The 20,133-nt window shown below is 44.9% G+C and overlaps 1 protein-coding gene across 1 annotated transcript in view; it reads right to left on the bottom strand.

Annotated features, from left to right (window-relative positions):
* Positions 1-16,625, bottom strand: part of cntn3a.2 (contactin 3a, tandem duplicate 2) — a 28,802-nt gene extending 12,177 nt beyond the window's left edge. The window contains exons 1-12 of the mRNA XM_084680638.1: positions 16,549-16,625; positions 15,962-16,097; positions 12,188-12,363; positions 11,334-11,429; positions 10,933-11,136; positions 10,185-10,287; positions 9,613-9,797; positions 8,425-8,561; positions 7,073-7,202; positions 5,835-5,985; positions 5,356-5,483; positions 1,372-1,541 (exon numbers count right to left, since the gene is read on the bottom strand). Of these exons, the coding sequence (XP_084536764.1) occupies positions 1,372-1,541; positions 5,356-5,483; positions 5,835-5,985; positions 7,073-7,202; positions 8,425-8,561; positions 9,613-9,797; positions 10,185-10,287; positions 10,933-11,136; positions 11,334-11,429; positions 12,188-12,363; positions 15,962-16,097; positions 16,549-16,603 (1,671 nt within the window). The 5' untranslated portion in view covers positions 16,604-16,625. The remainder of the gene's footprint in view (positions 1-1,371; positions 1,542-5,355; positions 5,484-5,834; positions 5,986-7,072; positions 7,203-8,424; positions 8,562-9,612; positions 9,798-10,184; positions 10,288-10,932; positions 11,137-11,333; positions 11,430-12,187; positions 12,364-15,961; positions 16,098-16,548) is intronic.
* Positions 16,626-20,133: the final 3,508 nt, after the last annotated feature.

Here is a 20,133-nt window from a genome sequence, read left to right as displayed (position 1 = left end):
CATTCACTTCATAAGTCTCTGTAGCCGCTTTTCTCCATGTTGAGAAGGAGAAAGTGAAAATGGGCCCAGTAGATTTTCATCTCTGAAGACGACTGCTTGCAGCAAATGGTAAATTAGTGGTGAAATCTCTCTGTTGGCAATTGGCAAGGGAAAGCAGTCAGGCCGATTTGGTTTAATTATGGAAATTAATTCCTTGAAGCTGTGAAGTTAAGTTGATAATCTCTTTGGACTGGGGACATTACAGCATTTGTGAGGAGGGAATCTCATTTCAGATAAGGAAATCGTCAGTCGCACAAACACAAGCAGAATGTCTAATCTTGGAGAGGGACAGGGTTTGTGGGTGTTCTCAATCAAGTCTCAAATTCTTTTTGGAGGGGGGGTGGTCATTTTGTTGAAGACATGATATTTTTTCCCTCTAAAACGTGAATCCCCTGTTCAAGGACGATGGACAGTAATGATTACAGAAGCTATACAAATGGCAGTTTGAGATGCAGCGTCTGAAAGGAGCACTAATGGATTCACTATGGAGGAAACATACACAAGGTGGAGACTACCTGACTGATTGAGTGATTTGGCCTTTATTGAAACATCTGTTCACTTTCCCTTGAAACGAAATGATGTGGATTGAACGTGTTTCATCCATCTAACCTATTACTGAACATCCAGTTAAACCATCATTTGAAAAGACTGCACAAGCAAGCGGAGAGCAGGAAACAAGACTTATCGATGAAAAACCAACACCTGCCAGCCTCACCTCATGAAATGAATGAGTGACACTGGTCATGTCTGATTTTACAAGGATTACTCAAAGGGTTGGGAACAGACTAACTTAGCAGGCTTCCAGCTCGTCTAGTAATGAACATGAGCAAATATCTTTTCCAGTCAAAGAGGAAGAGAGACGCTCAGGGTGAGAGTAGGATGGAGACACACGGCAGCTGTTCCTCCCCACGGGGGGGGAGGTGTCTGCTCCCAGACAGACCGAGAGTCACTAACCCCATCCTGCTCCTCCCCCCAGACAGACCGAGAGTCACTAACCCCATCCTGCTCCTCCTCCCAGACAGACCGAGAGTCACTAACCCCATCCTGCTCCTCCTCCCAGACAGACCGAGAGTCACTAACCCCATCCTGCTCCTCCTCCCAGACAGACCGAGAGTCACTAACCCCATCCTGCTCCTCCTCCCAGACAGACCGAGAGTCACTAACCCCATCCTGCTCCTCCTCCCAGACAGACCGAGAGTCACTCACCCCATCCTGCTCCTTCTCCCAGACAGACCGAGAGTCACTAACCCCATCCTGCTCCTCCTCCCAGACAGACCGAGAGTCACTAACCCCATCCTGCTCCTCCTCCCAGACAGACCAAGAGTCACTCACCCCTCCCACCAGCTCAAAGTGGCGGTCTCCCTTGACGATCAGCTGCCCGTTGAAGGCCCAGGAGAAGGTGACGTCGAGGACGGGGTCGCTGGCGACTTGGCAGGGAAGCACCAGGCTCTCTCCCACCATGATCTCCATATCCACGGGACCCTGGGTGATCCGGGTGGGGTCTGGACACAACAGTGGAGTGTACTTTCAATTCAATTTATTTGATCAAGAGGGACAGTGTATATTTATGAACATTAACATGTAAATGCACCCAATTATAGCCAAAAGGCTAGATTCCGTTGGCAGTCCCCCTGCCGGAGTGAAAAAGGCTATACAACCTTAAAAAATTTAAGGTTAAGTTAAAATATACCAAACATAAAATCCCAATACACAAACTCCACTTGGTCCTTAACCATGGAGTTTCACACTCACATTACTGGTGAGTACAGCCCAGTGGTAGAGATGGTTACAGCCCAGTGGTAGAGATGGTTACAGCCCACTGGTAGAGATGGTTACAGCTCAGTGGTAGAGATGGGTTAGGATGGTTATGGCTCAGATTGAGATGGTTACAGCTCAGGGGTAGAGATGGTTACAGCTCAGTGGTAGAGATGGGTTAGGATGGTTATGGCTCAGATTGAGATGGTTACAGCTCAGTGGTAGAGATGGTTACAGCCCAGTGGTAGAGATGGGTTAGGATGGTTATGGCTCAGATTGAGATGGTTACAGCTCAGTGGTAGAGATGGTTACAGCCCAGTGGTAGAGATGGGTTAGGATGGTTATGGCTCAGATTGAGATGGTTACAGCTCAGTGGTAGAGATGGTTACAGCCCAGTGGTAGAGATGGGTTAGGATGGTTATGGCTCAGATTGAGATGGTTACAGCTCAGTGGTAGAGATGGTTACAGCCCAGTGTTAGAGATGGTTACAGCTCAGTGGTAGAGATGGTTACAGCCCAGTGGTAGAGATGGGTTAGGATGGTTATGGCTCAGATTGAGATGGTTACAGCTCAGTGGTAGAGATGGTTACAGCCCAGTGGTAGAGATGGTTACAGCCCAGTGGTAGAGATGGGTTAGGATGGTTATGGCTCAGATTGAGATGGTTACAGCTCAGTGGTAGAGATGGTTACAGCCCAGTGGTAGAGATGGTTACAGCCCAGTGGTAGAGATGGTTACAGCTCAGTGGTAGAGATGGTTACAGCTCAGTGGTAGAGATGGTTACAGCCCAGTGGTAGAGATGGTTACAGCTCAGTGGTAGAGATGGTTACAGCCCAGTGGTAGAGATGGTTATAGCCCAGTGGTAGAGATGGTTACAGCCCAGTGGTAGAGATGGTTACAGCCCAGTGGTAGAGATGGTTACAACTCAGTGGTAGAGATGGTTACAGCCCAGTGGTAGAGATGGTTACAGCCCAGTGGTAGAGATGGTTACAGCCCAGTGGTAGAGATGGTTACAGCCCAGTGGTAGAGATGGTTACAGCTCAGTGGTAGAGATGGTTACAGCTCAGTGGTAGAGATGGTTACAGCTCAGTGGTAGAGATGGTTACAGCTCAGTGGTAGAGATGGTTACAGCCCAGTGGTATATCATTTGATTCCCCCTATGTCATTTGGATACAAGATGGATACAAATCTTCTAAATGAATACATTATCATTTTTACATTATTAAGAGGGGAGTTGACACTGTTGGGTGGTTCTCTGGGTTGAGTGAATGAGTGCCGTAATCAAAAATGGATGGATACAATCACTGTTGAATGTTTGATGGTTTCACTAGCGAAAACACTCAAAGCATACAAACAATCACCCTAAAGCCTTCTCCGAAGAGTGTCAAGTCTTCTCATATCTCTTCATGCTACAGTAAATATCATCTCTATCCTACAGTCTTTTCTTATCCTCATCCAAGTTCATTGCGCCCCATTGTCACAAGGTACTAAACTCACAAGCTCATTAACCACAACCCTGGCCTGTGGAACATTCCTTACACTGGAATGCGGGCATGGTTCTATTGGTTCTATGGAATGCTGTCTTCTTGGTTGTACAGTACAGACTTCATTCCACATGACAGCCTCCAAAGGTACATGTTGAGATATTCTGAGAGACTGAACACGAGATATCTGTAAATGACGTAGTCCAACATCCACAACTGTGCCCTATTGCTGTGACAAGTTCCAATAAAACACTGTGGTTATTGTGAGCCAGAGGCCATAGCCACAGGTAGGCCTGGGTAGGCACAGGTAGGCCTGGGTAGCCACAGGTAGGCCTGGGTAGCCACAGGTAGGCCTGGGTAGGCACAGGCCTACACAACTTGATCTGAGGCCTACCCAAAAACGAAAATATCTCCAAAGCATTCTGCACTGGGTGAACATCGCAAAGTAAATACGTAAAAAAACTGAAAAGATACCTGTCCATATTTTGTAGGCCTACCCCAAAAGATTATTCTGGCTACGCCCCTGTCATGAGTGACAGAAATATGCAGCCAAACAGAAGTGTTTACTTAGTTAACTACTATTTTATATATTTTAAAAATACAATTTATACTGCTCACTTCTTTGTATCTTTTACTAAATTACTTCCCGTTCAATCGCACATTGTTTGCTCGTTCGTAAGTGGACCTTGTAAAAACGGAGGTCAGTTTAATATAAAATCGATACACGCTGTTATGTGATTATTCTTCAGCGTAAGTGCTGAGGAGCACAGCAGTGACGGTCTGTCCCGGTAAGGACTGATGTTCTCAGCCTCAACAGGTCCTGTAAGCCCCTCTAATCCGGAGACCAATTACAATACACAATCAGATAAAAAGCAAGGAGGTGATTGATTCTTAGGAGGTGGCAAGGTAGCAATTCACATTGCGATGGGTTATGTTTGTACACGCTGATCAAAAAAGGAGGGCACTCATTCAAAACTGATACAGCCACAGCTTGGTTGAGCCTGCTGCGCTTCAAAAGTTGAGATAATTAATCGTATCAAATAAATTAGATAAATCACAAGGCAAGAAGAGAGGGGGTGGGCGAGATGGGGGAAAAGGCTGCACGTTTACCTTACGTGGACATCAAAGCAGGAGAGAAGTGACATGCAAATAGTGTCCTTTGAGGCCTTAAGCCAGTGATAATCAATGCAAAGGTCAAGCTACCATGGACACTAACTGCATTAATCCTGAGAAAAAAACACTTCAAAGTCTTAAGAAATTCAGAGATGGCCATCACAGCCCTGAACAATAACATCCACCCTTTTATTAACAGCAACTTTCACAGCAAGTGTTAATTTAGCACCAGGAGTGTTGATATACCTCTTGAGAGTGGACCTTTACCTGAAAACTGAACATGTAACCACTCAACAAGTACAATGAGTCAGGTGGCTGAGCGGTGAGGGAGTCGGGCTAGTAATCAGAAGGTTGCTGGATCGATTCCCCATCATGCCAAATGACGTTGTGTCCTTGGGCAAGGCACTTCACCCTACTTGCCTCGGGGGGAATGTCCCTGTACTTACTGTAAGTCGCTCTGGATAAGAGCGTCTGCTAAATGACTAAAAAAAATGAAAACCCCTGTTGTTAAATTAACACTTTGAAATAGCTCAATACAAAACCTGGAAGCTTTCCATTTCACAGCTACTCATCTCTCAACGCAGAAACTGCGACAATGCTGTTGCATCGTAACACAATAATATCAAATCACATACATCTTTATTATTTAAACTAAGGGGAATTTCATAAGGCACAGCATAATGGTTGCTTCAGCAAGACAAACAAGGCTTCAGGCTTAACTTGACAAACACCTCCCTAACTCAAGGGAAGACAGCTTGTTAAAATGAGAGTTTCTGACAACAACATCAAAAAATCTGGGGACTACTTTTGTGTTGTGTCCTTAAATCTGTTGACTCAACAGGAACATGCTGACCCTGGAGGGAACCCTTTGTGTTCCAGGGAAGGAGAGTACGACAGGAAGATGGGAAGGAAAACAGGGAGAAATAAAGATGGGGAAATGGGTAAAAGCAAGATACGAGTCGTTTACCAGTCACCAGGAGTCTGCCGGTAGTGCTGGAGGTTCCAAATCGGTTCCTGGCGAAGCACGTGTAGCTCCCTGCGTCCGACTTGGTGACGTTGGAGAGTCTGAGGGTTCCGTCTGGAGACAGAGTGACCCTGTGACAAGGTGAGAAGAACACAGGACAGGTCACACTCCCCCCCCTGCTCACTGAACCTAAGGAATTCTGTCGTGCAATTAATCCGATTAGAGAGTGTGGGTTTTTTGGTTGTGAATGTCACATCGACCTCAGCACTATAAAGAAAAAAGATTAAGATCTCAACATCAGTGGAGTATAAAAGTGCATAAAAGAGTCTAAAAGCAGGCTCAATCTTTCAAGATCTCAGTCTTGAGGGACAATAGAGCTGTTACAATAGAGATGAGCAGATTGAGTGTTTAACCTTTAGAGCAAAATGGGAACAGCTCAAAGAATCTAACTGTGTTTTGTATCTGGTGTGTCTGAGCTCTACCTGTCACTGGTGTGGATGGGCAGGTTTCCCTTCTTCCACACTATGCTGGCGCTGGGGTAGGCCTGGGGCTTACACTCCAGACTCACGGTGCTGCCTGCCTTGGCCTTCAGCAGGGCTCTGAGGAGACTCCCTGTGAAGTCTGGAGGAGAGGCTGGGTGGATGGGGCAGTAAACAGGGTGGACAGTTGAGGGGAGGGGGGGTAGATGGTGAGGGGGGGGCAGTAGAGGGGGGGGTAGATGGTGGGGGGGGCAGTAGAGGGGAGGGGGTAGATGGTGAGGGGGGGGGCAGTAGAGGGGGGGGGTAGATGGTGGGGGGGGGCAGTAGAGGGGAGGGGGTAGATGGCGAGGGGGGGGCAGTAGAGGGGGGGGTAGATGGTGGGGGGGCAGTAGAGGGGAGGGGGTAGATGGTGAGGGGGGGGGCAGTAGAGGGGGGGGTAGATGGTGGGGGGGGGCAGTAGAGGGGGGGGATAGATGGTAGGGGGGGAAGTGGAGGGAGGGGGATAGATGGTGGGGAGGGGGCAGTGGAGGGAGGGGGATAGATGGTGGGGGGGCAGAGGAGGGGGGGGGTAGATGGTGGGGGGGCAGTGGAGGGAGGTAAAAGGAGTAGATGGTGAAAGGGGGGTGGTGGAGGGGAAGGATGGTGAGTGGGGGGGGTGCGTTTAGAGTGTGTTTAGAGCGTTGTGCATTGACACGCGGAGTTCTAGAATCTGTAGAATCAAGTATTGAAATTGTTGTCAACAGGCTGTTTTGAGGTTGCTGGTATTCTCTCAGGATTTTAAACCAGTTATGGGATACAATTGTTAAACAAAATGAAGACTTTTAAGACCAATTTATTAATTGACAGGCATGCAAGGCCATTATTTGATAAGAGGGGAATACAGTACATCTATTTATGGAAGAGAATGAACAAAGTGTCACCTTTTGTAAATTGGACAACACAATCAACATAATGATCATTGTCAACATTGGATTTGACTTCAAAAGAGAGTAAGGGCAATCAGGTTAAGATCAAATTATTATTCATCAGCCATCTTGTCCAAACAACCACTTCAAAGTATTATCACGCAAAGTGTAGAGACAGTTGAACGTGTGTGCTCTCCACCGCCACCACCATACCACTCTTTTGGACCCTCTTACTCACTAATCCTTACAACCTTTAAAATGCCTCTGATCTGACCTTTAATATTCTTTGTAACCACTGACACAGAGATTGATGGGATAGATTAAAAGATATCTTACCCAAAACCATGAGCTCAGCGCTGAAATATATGACACCATATTTGTTCTCTGCCATGCACTGGTACATCCCAGCATCAGCCAGGGTCAGGACAGACACCGACAGGATGCCATCGTCAACATGGATCCTGTCCTGCAGAGACAAACACACACAACAAGCTAGCTACAAAATCTAGAACCTTCTATACCGATATTTAAAAAGAAAACATTGGGGAAAACAACAACCCTGACAACAGGCAGTTGGAATAAAAATCTAACAGTTAACAGAAACAAAAAAACACAAGAAAATACTGATGGAATTAGTACCAGGCGGTGTGGTTTCAACAGTTCATGTTGAAACAGTGAAAAAAAAAGTGCATTCTGAGGGAACAGCTGGTGTATTTTACCAGCTTTTACTGTGCCGTCATGTATTTCTCACAGTAGGTTACCCTCAAAGCAGAGATGGTTCAACATGGGGCATGAATAATGAAAGACGAATACTAGCTATACTTGGATCAAATGGAGCAATCTCTACAGGAACTCACTGATACACTCCAATCAGCAGAATCTACCCAAGAGACAAACACACACAGACACAAGCATACCATGTACACTTAGATGACGGATGCACACACACACGCACACACTAACGCACACACACACATGCACAAACACAACTCAGTTTCACAACTCGTAACAATGGTGTTCTCAAATACAGGCAAAAACATAAGGTTAGCAGCTCCCACAGGTAAAATCCTCAGCGTTTCCAGAAGGTTAGATCTCACACAGGTGATTTCTATCTCCATAATCTATATACAGTAGGAATGTATAAAAGGCCTTTATGGAGCTACAACTGTTCAATTGGTTCTTTTGAAAAGGCAATAACATTGTCAGCCCAGGGCACCATGGTAACTCATTGGGTAGGTGAGTTACTAAACCCTAACCCTAACCCCACGAGTTGCGGCCCACGCGCTGGATTCGATTTAGGCTACGGCCATTTATGCATGTCTTCCCCCCCCCTCTCTCTCTCTCTCTCTCTCTCTCTCTCTCTCTCTCTATCTCTCTCAATCTCTCTCTCTCAATCTCTCTCTCTCCCTCTCTCTCCCTCTCTCTCAATCTCTCTCTCTCTCTCTCTCTCTCTCAATCTCTCTCTCTCTCAATCTCTCTCTCTCTCTCTCTCTCTCTCTCTCTCTCTCTCTCTCTCCCATACATTTCCTGTCTACCTTTAACTGTCTCTGTCCAATAAAGCCACCAGAAGGCCAAAAATATATAAATTGTATACATTTGTATATGTTATTCATTTATATTATTATGTTAGTATATGTTATCATACAGTCGGCCCACAGTTCTGCATCGAGGGGGGTGTCCTTACTTACCCCAGAGACCAGAATCTTGTTGTTCTTCAGCCAGCTGTAGGATGGTTTGGGCTTGGCGTTGGCTCTGCACTCCCAGTAGAGCCTCTCCTCAATGGCCATAGCCGTGTCCTTCATGGTCTGGATCCACTGGGGCTTGGCTGAAGACACACGCAAGACATCACGGCTATAGAAGCGACAGCACACCGGGTGTGTTATTATCAGGTCTCAAAGGAGAGGTCTTCTGTCCTTCACCTTCACTATACAGTGTGGTTGATCTGTGATAGTAACAGGCAGGGAACGAACCAGGCATCCATTCAAGACCTCCTTTTATATGACGGATAAAGCTGATAAAGCTTCATTTCTTAAAAGGACATTTCTAGGTTCACCAGGTTCCTGGTGCTGTGGAGGATTATGATGGATCTTTTGTGCGGATTTCTCTTGAACTTCTCCCTCAAGGCAATCTTCCCCTGAGGCACAACAGGAGCACCGTGGTACCAGAGGCAGGAAACTGTCACTTTGCTGATTTGTAACTATCCTCATCTTGGTGGTTTTCACAGCCTACCACACGTCGACCCCCAGATTCCCTCCCCTCACACACCTAGCACCGAAACCAGAAGCTTTTCTCGGGGAGTCGTTTAACACTTGTTAACATGCATGGTGCACTTCTCAGCACCATGATGTCAATTCCAATTACAGAGGCGTTGTTTACCTCAACCACAAGAGTGTGGAACAGCCAAAAACAGGAATCAGTGGTGAGCCAGGCATCAAATATGCAATAATTGCAGTTAAATTACAAGCAACTTCTGAATCGTTGCAGTCTGTGAACGGCAAAGCTTCGCTCATGGAGCACCAAGAGCCAGCAGTGTTTGAAGACAGAATATAAATCTGTTCATCAACTGCAAAGTTTTCAAGGCTACAATGCGTCATGCATAGCAACACTGGGTCACACCAATAAATGTGTTTAATGATCTTCAAACCCTACGAACCGGATTTTGCAGTTAAAATAGCTATTCTAGGCCTAACAAGCAGTGCTAAAGCAATGTAATCGCATCAAGCCTAATTGCCTGTATTATACAATAGATATGATAAGGTTTTGGTTACAGTAATGCCCCATAAACTTTAACATTCACGTATCTCATCTAGCCTACCTGCGCTTAAATGTCTGAGTTTGTGAGGTGTGTGTGAGGCTTTTCAGCTGTCCGGCAGTACCGTGGAAGGCGAGGCGACCTGTAGCGAGGTTCTTTCCCATCTTGTTTTCCGCTACGCACTCGTAGCCACCAGTGTCATCTTGCTGGAAGCTGGGTATCTCCAAGACCGCGTTGGAGTACTTCATCTTCACCTTGCTGGGGAATGGGATACCGTTGGCTCTCTTCCAGGTAATCTCAGGGACCGGACTGGAAGACAGAGAGGAACGCAGCTAGGTGGATGTGGGGAAAACAGACGCCTCAAGATTTAAGAGCAGTCTAAAAGCCAAGCTCACGTTGTTATTAGCATTCTCTATTCAGAGCCAAAATACAATGTGTAAAGTAGACCATGTTATCACAGCTTTGTTCAATATAAATTCCCATTTTCACCCAATGAACCGGAAGATCACACGTTTTTATTTTTGAAAGCATGCGGAAGACTTCAAGACGCCCCATTTAAAAACCGTTCAGAAAATAACGATGCATTGCCACAGTCTAACAAACATAATTGCTGCTCGCCTGCTGCTCTGTAAAAATCCTGTAGTTATTTGACTGATTGAAAGACAGGCAAGATTGAATCCAAGAAATCCAGCTTACTTCCCAAGAGCAAAACACTCCAGCGTAACCACTGATCCCTTCGCCGCCGGTACGTTGTCAGGGAAATGAACTTCTATTTTGGGTTCGTATTCACCCATCACTCCTATGAAGTGCAAGCACAAGTACTTGTTCACATTTTCATTATTCATGACTTACAAGCCATAAGACTTTGCGTTATGGGACAAACAATAGCATAGTAAAACAAACAGAAAAAAAAGATCACATGCATAACCATTCTCTCAAGGGTAAAGCCAAGTCGAGTCACTACACAACTAACACATGCAGTCGCAAGAGTGGAATGATAGAACAAGAACAAATCATTTTAAGCTCTTCAGGGTGGATAACCATATACTATACTTTTTGGAGGGTCTGTCTGACTTGTAGTTCTGTGGCTAATGTTTAATTCATCCCCAAGGCAATGTTTTTCTTTCTGAGAAAATATAAAAAAGTTCCAATAAAACAGCCCTCCCAGATTACAGAGGACTAATATAAAGAGCAAATACAGAAAGGTTCTCGAAGAAGTAAGAGATATTTTAGCTGTTAGGACGAGTAGGCCTGAACAATAGTTCCGTTTAAGTGCCTTCCCTATCTCCTTGAGAGAATCTCCAAACATGGCTGGAGAGGGTGGCGGGGGGAAGTCAAGCAACTTCAACCATTCCTGTCACATAAAATCGTGTACTTTTCCAGGCTCGTGGGGGAAGGAGGATGCCTGTTTAAAGACTTGAAACAGGAAGTTGGCGTGACTCACCGTCGGTCCTGAGGACCAGCGAGGTGGGCGAGCTGTGAACCTTCCCCTTGGTCACGCTGTTCATTACCACGCAAGTGTAGTTGCCAACGTCCGACGTCTCCACCTTCGCGATGTACAGGTTCCCGGTCTCCTGGGACACGAAACGTCGGCTGTCTTGTTGAACGAAGTACGGGTACTCGTTAAAGACCCAGGCATAGCTAAGGTCTAAAACGGAGAAGAGGGGAGTCAAAGGCCAATGTTTAAACAGTATAATTTGGACAGCGCCATCATTCAAGGACATTTATTTAACTGTCGAAAGACGTGACATCTATATTTTCCACATACTAACGAGGTTGGCACTTGGAAAATAGAACCACGCAAATGATTCACAGTGTGTGGATGGTGATAAAATGTCCTTTCACCTCCAGAGGATGTGGGAGTTCCACACAGTAGCACAACTCCTTGTCCTTCTCGAACCGACACGGCACTTCTCGTGTGGGGTTTAAAATGATCCAAGTCTTGAAAAACACAAGTCAGAGTACAGAATCCATTGACTTTCGATTGAGTGGGAAACCTTTAGTATAGGCCCTCAAAACAACGGCCAGTTTAATTAAATTCTAATCCAATTTCAATCAATTAAGTCTCCTTAAACAGATTTGTGGACAGGGTTTAAAGATACTGCATAACCCATAAATGAAGACATAAATTAAAAACCATTCCAGTATTCACTATACAAGAAGAAAGTCAATTAATAAGAACAAAGGTCACTGGTGTCAGTTTGTCAATAAGCTGCCATGTTGTGAAGCAACATGTGATCAAGGGCTAGCTCTTTTATTGCAGTTCAGCATCCTAATTGCTTCAGGGATAAATGAGTTCCCAGCTCTGTGATTTTTAAGCTGTTGGGATCTGAAACAGGTTCCAGGGGGCAGCAGTTTAAACGGTCCTATGAGGAGGCAGTGATGGTCTAGGCCTTCCTGAACACTTGCCTCTCGGAGAGACAGCTGTGTCTTGTTCAACCTTGGGACCTCACTGGCTACTTTCAACAACTTATTTAGTCTGTTTCAGCCGCTGAATAAACTGTCCAAATTCAGCAAGCTTCGATCCAGACGGTCAAAATGTATTCAATAAAAACCTTGCTGAAACAAAAACGTCATCCTACTGCGGACATTCAAAGAAAACTTCTGTTCCCTAACTGAGGGCTCGGAATGGTTGTTGCAAGTGTCAAAAAGCATTTTACGCAAGTGAGATAACAATCCTATCATCGGGGATGACTTACAGGCAAACTGCAGGCTGGCTCTTCGGCTGAGTATAGACCCCTCTGTGTTGTAGGCTGTACACTGATACATCCCTGCATCCTGGTACCGATCCAGACTCTGGATAATGAGGTTGCCCCCAGACAGCCGCCGCCGGCCACCCAGTCCCAGATTTATGAGGGTCCCGTTCAACGACCATCTGTGAGGGCAAACACACCCTCGGTTTCTGGCGGAAGACACCCTGCATCACTCTCCTGTCCCCCCCCTCAAGAACAAAAGGGGGTCCAAACACAGATTTGTGAAGTAGCTAGGTGAACACTAATTGTTCGAAATTGGACCGCAACGTAATTATTTCACGGGAATATCGAACGGAAGACGATGAAATGGCACAAATATTGGGCCGTGAACAGGCTCAAGTGAGAGCAGCACTGCCTCAATGGCAGGACAGGGAACTCGAGAGAATCAATTTCAAGTATACAGATCCCAGTCTGAAACAAGACAATCTTATTCCTGGTATAGTGTAACTTATTTCCACCTCCGTACAGAACATGTCATTTCACCCTGACAAGGAAGAGTGGTTGCAATGTACACTGGTACTAATCATATGATAACAACTGAATATTATTACTGTTACAATATTATTACAGGAATGAAACACACAGGTAGAAACGAGTCACTGAATTGAATACTTAATAATGTTTTCACACACAACCTCGATGGACCATTTGAAGACAAGTAAACTCGCCATGTTCTGGTCTATTGGGATCCAGGGGCAGAAAAGAAAAACCCTGTACACAGCTCTTGAAATTTAAACAGATTTTTTTTTTTTTATCCCATTGACAGTTCCTTGTGTAGGAGCTACTAAAATAGAGGAGCATTGGACAGGTTCAAGGTTATGGCCAGTACATTTTCCATCTCTCGCTCTGACTGAACAATGTACTGAATAAGCAACAGGCTACAAACCTTTGAAATCTTGGAAAACTCACATGAAACGAGGACATGGACCTCTTGATGAACATTTTTTTCTTTTCAAAAGCAAACTCAAGTACAGTATTCTAGCACCAGGAAATCTACAGAAGGTAAAGCCAATATGCTGCTCCAACAAGAATCTTATAAAATGTCATACTGTAGGTTAGGGTTAAGGTGAGAGAGAGAGAGAGAGAGAGAGAGAGAGAGAGAGAGAGAGAGAGAGAGAGAGAAAGAGAAAGAAAGAAAGAAAGAAAGAAAGAGAGAGAGAGAGAGAGAGAGAGAGAGAGAGAGAGTGAGTGAGAGGAGAGAGAGAGAGAGAGAGAGAGAGAGAGAGAGAGAGAGAGAGAGAGAGAGAGAGAGAGAGAGAGAGAGAGAGAGAAAGAAAGAAAGAAAGAAAGAAAGGAGAGAGAGAGAGAGAGAGAGAGAGAGAGAGAGAGAGAGAGAGTGAGTGAGTGAGAGTGGCAGGGTCAAGAGTGAAAGCATAGAAGGTAGGAAGTGCCGTAGCCTATTTACACTTCAAGAGAAGAACTGAAGCAGGGCTGAGGGCATGCAGAGTGGTGCACAGCCAGCCTAAAAAGACCCGATGCTAAACACGCTCGCCTCGCCTTTAATCAGCGCGCGGAAACACCTCACCTCAGCTGTGGGGGATACCAAGCACAAACAGTAATGAAGGCGTGCTCTTCAGACTGCAAGCCACTCTCTCATCAACGCTATCTGAGACGTGTAGCAGTAGTAAACTTCAAGTACATGCCTCAGGTACTTATAATCAATGCCCAAGTGAGCTACAAGTCTTATAGCGTTTATTCTGCTGCAGAGGTTGGTTGTGAGGTAGAAATGGTCCTTTTACAAGTCAGTGATGCAGAACCGCATCCAATTATATCTGAACAGCTTCCAAATGCTTAAGCAGTGTATGACAGAACCTGGATGGGCTTCAAAATGGAACCGATGGGTTAGTTCCAAAATCTCAAACGCATTCCGTCCTACATCAACAATCAACAGTACAGTTTGTATTCGTAGCAATTACATGCAGACCGGGATCCAACCCAACATACTGTATCTACAGAAGAAAAGAGTATCGTCAATCAGAGCTTTACATTTGCGGCTACTGTTACTGAGTTGTAAACATCCTGACATCATGATACAGAGAACAACATAACCCTACATTTTTATTCATCAAGCAGAATGTTTTATCCTAAGCTGACCATAATGGCTGTAAAAAGTAACTGATTAGCATGGTCCTCCAGTTGTCTCTTTTAGATGGAGTAAATAGCCCAATATTCTCTGGGTCAGTCTGTGCCAGAAGCTAAAAGTCAATATAACTCAAAAGTATTTTTCTTCAAGCTTATTCTGATAACCTACATCCATATAACACGTTTTTAAAAAGCAGTTTGAAACGTTTTGAAGCTTTTTCTGTCCTGGATATGGAAGCCAGTTGCACATTCATTACGTACTTCCTATAACTTCCAGCCTTCCCATCTTTCCCAGTTCATTTGTTTGATCTGTCCCCTGAGTTTACACTTATTTTTGTACCTTCCACTGCTTATAACCTATATAGGCTCATTTTCTGTAAGATGTCCTTGGGTGTTTTTAAAGACGTCCCTCAATTTATTAGGTAAGTAAGGTAAGGAGGAAACCTATTGTTATTGTTAGTTTTATTCTTCTTTTTTTTTATTCTAGTGCCATGGGAGTCAATGGCAGCCCCTAGACCCCTTCGACAACTTTTTGTAAAATTTGGCACACTCATTAAGGACAGTTCATTCTATACCTACACCAAGTTTCATGTCTCCCATTAGACCACTCTAGCGCCACCAACAATCAAATTCAGCAGAAAAGCAGCCAAACAGGAAGTGAAGTCATATCTCAGCAAATCTTCAAGATATCAACACCAAACTTGGTATGATGACTCGGAACCCTCTTCTGAGGATATCTACACAATTTAGTGTCATGTGATCACTGGGCGTGGCCGCAGGAAGCAAAAGTGTGTTTTGGCCAATAACTATTGATTTGTTTGCCTTTATTGAGTGATTCCTTTGTCTCATGATATCTTGGGACATCCCGTGTGTGACTCATAATAATTTGTGATAATAGCCGAATTTATGCGGCCGCCATTTTGAATTCATTGAAAAACGTTTTTTCTGTACTCCTCCTACACATGTTGTCAAATCTTCACCAAATTTAGCAGAGATTATCTTCAGACCAAGCCTCACAAAATCTAACACATGGTTTTCTGATTTTCGAAACCGTTTTTCCGGTACAGGCAATCAAAATGTGCCGTTAAGCCAGCAAACAGGAAGTTGGGTTGTATCTCAGCAAATTTTTGATGGATTCACACCAAACTTGCTGCGTGTACTTGTTACCCTCTTCTGAGGATGTCTAAAATGTTTTCTGGGTTATTTGACTGCTTGGCCACCTCATTGCTGCTTGCAGCTATATTTGGAATTGGTCAGATTTGGTATCCCCTTGGTAAGTCAGCAGCATTGATTTTTCTATACAGTTACAATTTGTCAAGAATTTAAAAAATTCAATGGTTCACAATGTTTGGAGGAATCCGCCATTACTGCTTGCAGTTATATTTATTATTAGTGTTATTATCAGTGTTATTAATCTGTACAGTACAAAAGATGATAGAGGGTTCTTGAACCCAGCGTAGTAGCTTCCCAGACATCAAATCAAATCAAATGTATTTGTATAGCCCTTTTTACACGCAAGCATGTCACAGAGGGCTTCACATACGCCCATAGAACTGCCCCTCAACCAACCTAAACCCTCAACGTTATGAACAGCAATGGTCCCAAGGCGTTTCAATCGTCGGCTGCTTTCTGAGATACCTGTACTGGGGAGGGGGGACCCCTCTCGCGTCGCACGTCAGGGTAGCCTCCTCCTCGAGGGAGTCGACGGGGATGAACAAGTCTCCGGGCTCCATCCTCCACCTCGGCCCGTTGAAGGAGCCACTGTCCAGGCAGTCTGGAAGAGACACAGGCAAAGACTCACATGTAGGGAAGCGATCTTGGCTCTTAGAGAGAGATTGCAAGCAAGAATATGGAGAAAAGTAACGATTTAGAAACGTACAGAAATTCTAAGCAGACTACTTTTCCAACACTACAGAGACAAAATCCTTTTTTTTTTTTGCCAACAGACAGAATTCACTTGCTGGAAAATCTGCTGATTGTTCAAAGACACGCGTTCGTTTTTTGCACTTGTAAACAGAAAAGTTTGTCTTAGCAAACATAAGCGTCACTGAGTTACTCCAGTGTTGATATAAGTGTGTTTCGGATTGCAACTAAGCTCCTAGATAAAAGTCATGACTTGTCATCAATTCAGATTGTGACATGATTTCCTGCTTCCTTAGATATCACACTTGGGTCGTAAATGTCCACACACAAAAGAATTATTGCACATATAAAAGACGTTTTACCTGCCACACAGTCAATGATTGATAACAGTAGAATCTGTTTCCATGGTAACGTCATCTTTGGCAGCCAAGGGCGAATAAGACTTTCATCCAATAAGCTCTGAAATGACACTCTTCTCTGGAAGTGAGGAGCTTGACCTGCAGGAGACAACCATTATGGAGGAAAGGACTGAACTCAGCAACCATGGAGACATTTAAAAATCTTCAAATAGACCCTGCTGCATCTTTGACCACATCACACTTTCATGCTTACAAATCAGTTGGACCGAACAGGAAATGGAAACAGGCCGATACCACCAACAGGAATACGAAACAGTTATGTTTATGCATGGGTTTCCAATCTCGGCAATCTGCAATCTCAACGGATCAAAAAGCGTTGGCGAAGCTGCACTTGTGCCACCTGCAGGGTGTTCTGAAGCCAGCATGTGATGAGACCCAAAACATGGCGGGGGTATAAGTGGCATATGGGACGAGGCCCACGCCAATCTATTAGGGGACCAACTGTTGACCCAGCTCCATCCTTCACCGAGATGGATATCTCTCTCCCAGCCCAAGGAACCTGGACCTGGGAATTGGGTGCCATCCAATCAATTAGTTTCACCCACACCAGCATGTCTCTCCACATGCTGTGTGGATCTAGACAGCCTGATGAAAAATCCATTCCACAGAGGTCCATAATCAAGGGCGAGTGTGTGCCTCATCATACCATGTGTGGCAACACAAGAGATCTCCGTGCAGTGTGAGTAACGACACTACTGAATGAAACGTCAACACGACATAATAGAACACCTAGCAGAATGGGTATGACAGCACAGTACGTGTTTAAGGATGTACGTCGACCAGACGCACATACACACACATGCACATATACACTGCAACTTTTCTTTTCTTTTTTTAAGAGATAACAATACCGTAAACCATGACATAGCCTCATTAAGTAGTTAATCCTGGCCGTTACCCTGGTTTAGGGGAATAGCTAGAGAGGCTAATTATTTGTCAGCTGGAAGACAGTCCGACAAGACATGTGAGGTAGGCAGGATTTTCGCTGGTCTTTCATGTTTGCAAGGCCCTTTTTTCTCATCGAAGTCTCCTAAATTGGATTTACACGCTCTCTCAGAACGAGTACGGTATCCTTAACCTCTCTGTAAGACTCACAGTCCTGCACAATACCGACATTCTGGATGGATGGTGGAGTCGGGTGTGAAATGCGACACGCATGTATAACTGCACGCTGTCTTGGAGTAGGATAATTAGTCAGGGTAGCAGGTACTGTCAACACCGAGGAGTCTCAAGGACTTGACTGTTATAGAATTAAATCTGAATTACAGCGCTGAATAAATGCTTACGAGAACTCCAATTGGAAGTTTCCAGTGGGTGCAAATATTGACTTGGAAACTGGAGATGAGCCAAATTGAATAATTGTACATTTGTAGTAGGAAATTCACACCAACGCCAAGAGTCTGCAACATGTGATTATGGGAATTAGGCCGTGAGGTGGTGGTGGGGGGGGGGGGGGGGTATGTCTCAGGTATCCTGTGCCAGAGCCATTTATTCACTTCCGCCTCCACTTGCGATCTGCCGGTGTCCACGGAGCATAGCATTTCAGTCAAAAATGAAACGACGAGTGGGGCTAATGCACTCAGCTGACTCAAGTGGCAGCAACAGCTTTCACTATATATGTGGGCAGTTTAGGCGGTGCTGGCCTTGTCCCCGCGGAGGAGAACGTTTGCAATAGGTAATGGTTTGTTTTAACTTCATATATCTGATATAACCTTGCCAATCAAAACAGAACGACCTTAAAGTTACAAAGGGTTATCTGGTTGTAGTGACAAAAGAAAAACACTGCAAGACATTAAAGCCAGTCCCCCCCTCCTAATGCGTATTATACACGCTGGGTGTGAGAGACACCGCCTAATTTAAATGTTCAAATGAAAATTGAACAATGAGATTGGTGAGTAATTGTAATAGATGGAAAGAATGATCCTAAAGTCAAACCAATATTGTATGCTGGAGCTTAAAGACTACATCCCAAAAATGGGCACCCGCTGGAGGAAAAAAAACAGGTGTGAAGGATGTCAAAATCGGGCTCTCAATAAAATACAGCGTGGGGGCGATTATCTGCAGTTGGGAGTAGTGGGCTAGGTTACAATTGTCTGCTCGTGTCCTACCGTCCCTCAAATCAAACAAATGTCGCCTTCCGCAAAGCAATAGCCTATCAATCTGACCGATTATTCTAATTGAGCTGGAGAAAACGTGCATGTCATTCAAGTCATGAGCAATTGCACTTCATTTGTGACTTCACATTCGTGCAACTAGAACACATGTCAATTACCAATCTACACCTGTAGTTGTTCCATAGCTTCCTATTTCATTAATAGCCATATTAGACCATTATTGCCTATTAGTGCTTCTAGCAATGCCTGAATGGCCACGCTGGATAAATACTGCTCCTTACCTTGCTGCCGCCAAACCCTATCTTATCTTGAATTTTCTTCCGACCAGCAGTGAGCAAATTCAGTCCTTTCAGCTGGAACAAATAGGCGGCCCTCCATGGAGCTCCTTTATGCCGATTCCAGTCGACACGGGCTCGTTCATACAGGTGAAACTGAACCTCTGGCCAATCGTTTGTAATTGCAGGCAATGAAGGCACAATATCGGCATCTCACATCTTACCCCTTTCCCCTTTCCAAAAACAACACCCACGCAGTTTCCCGAAGAGTTGCATCTGTAATCCCGGGTAATTATGCCACCAATGCTTGTCTTCTTCGTGTCTCAAGTCGCTACAATTGGAGGAATTGTATTTGAAAAACAGAGCATTGTGTGCGGAGATTTACGTATGCTATGCGCATCGAAGACGATGGAGGCACAGAGAAAAGATGTGAAGAGACTGATGCACCTGCTGGAGAATTGCGCCACCCTTCGCCAGACACGAGAGTCGCGAGGGGAAAATAACGGTCGTGCACTGAGAAGGCCTTGGTCACTGCGTAAAAATGATCCGGTTGTCAAAAATGGTGGTGGAACTGCCACTGAAACCGTGAAATTGTGCAGGTTATAACCTGTATTCTAAGGTCAACTTCCCATCGTCAAGACTTAGTGTGCTGACAGTGCTCTGCGTTCTACAGGTCATCACCACATCCCACGTGTCTGTTCTACGTGAATAAGGGATGGCCAACGGCTCATAAAGAGGAACACCATGAAAACCATGTGAATCATTGAGAAATATCATGAGCCACGAGGCAGTGTTTTATATGGTCTAGGTTACACTGTACAAACTCTCATACACACCTGAGCCAAAATCCATGAAACAAACTCGGTATTACCGTCAGTGCTGTGGTCCTGCAGCCCGGCAGATCCCCATTAAGTACACATTGATCATCTCTCCTCCCTCCAACCCAGGATCTCCTCACGCGGCCAGGTCCTCGTTAATAATGTGGCATACAGAAGCCATTTGACATTTCCTTTAATTATCCCGCTAATTTATTCACACACTTGATCCTAGGAGCTTGTTGTGAAAAGCTGCCTCCAGGAATATTTTATCCTGCCTCTCGAGGCCCACGGATTAGCCATCTTAATAGCAACCCCTGAAGG

The sequence above is a fragment of the Hypomesus nipponensis genome, chromosome 18, assembly GCF_054491055.1.
Source record: "Hypomesus nipponensis isolate SF chromosome 18, ASM5449105v1, whole genome shotgun sequence".
NCBI classification, from domain to species: Eukaryota; Metazoa; Chordata; class Actinopteri; order Osmeriformes; family Osmeridae; genus Hypomesus; species Hypomesus nipponensis.
This window is presented reverse-complemented; position numbering and strand designations above follow the sequence as displayed.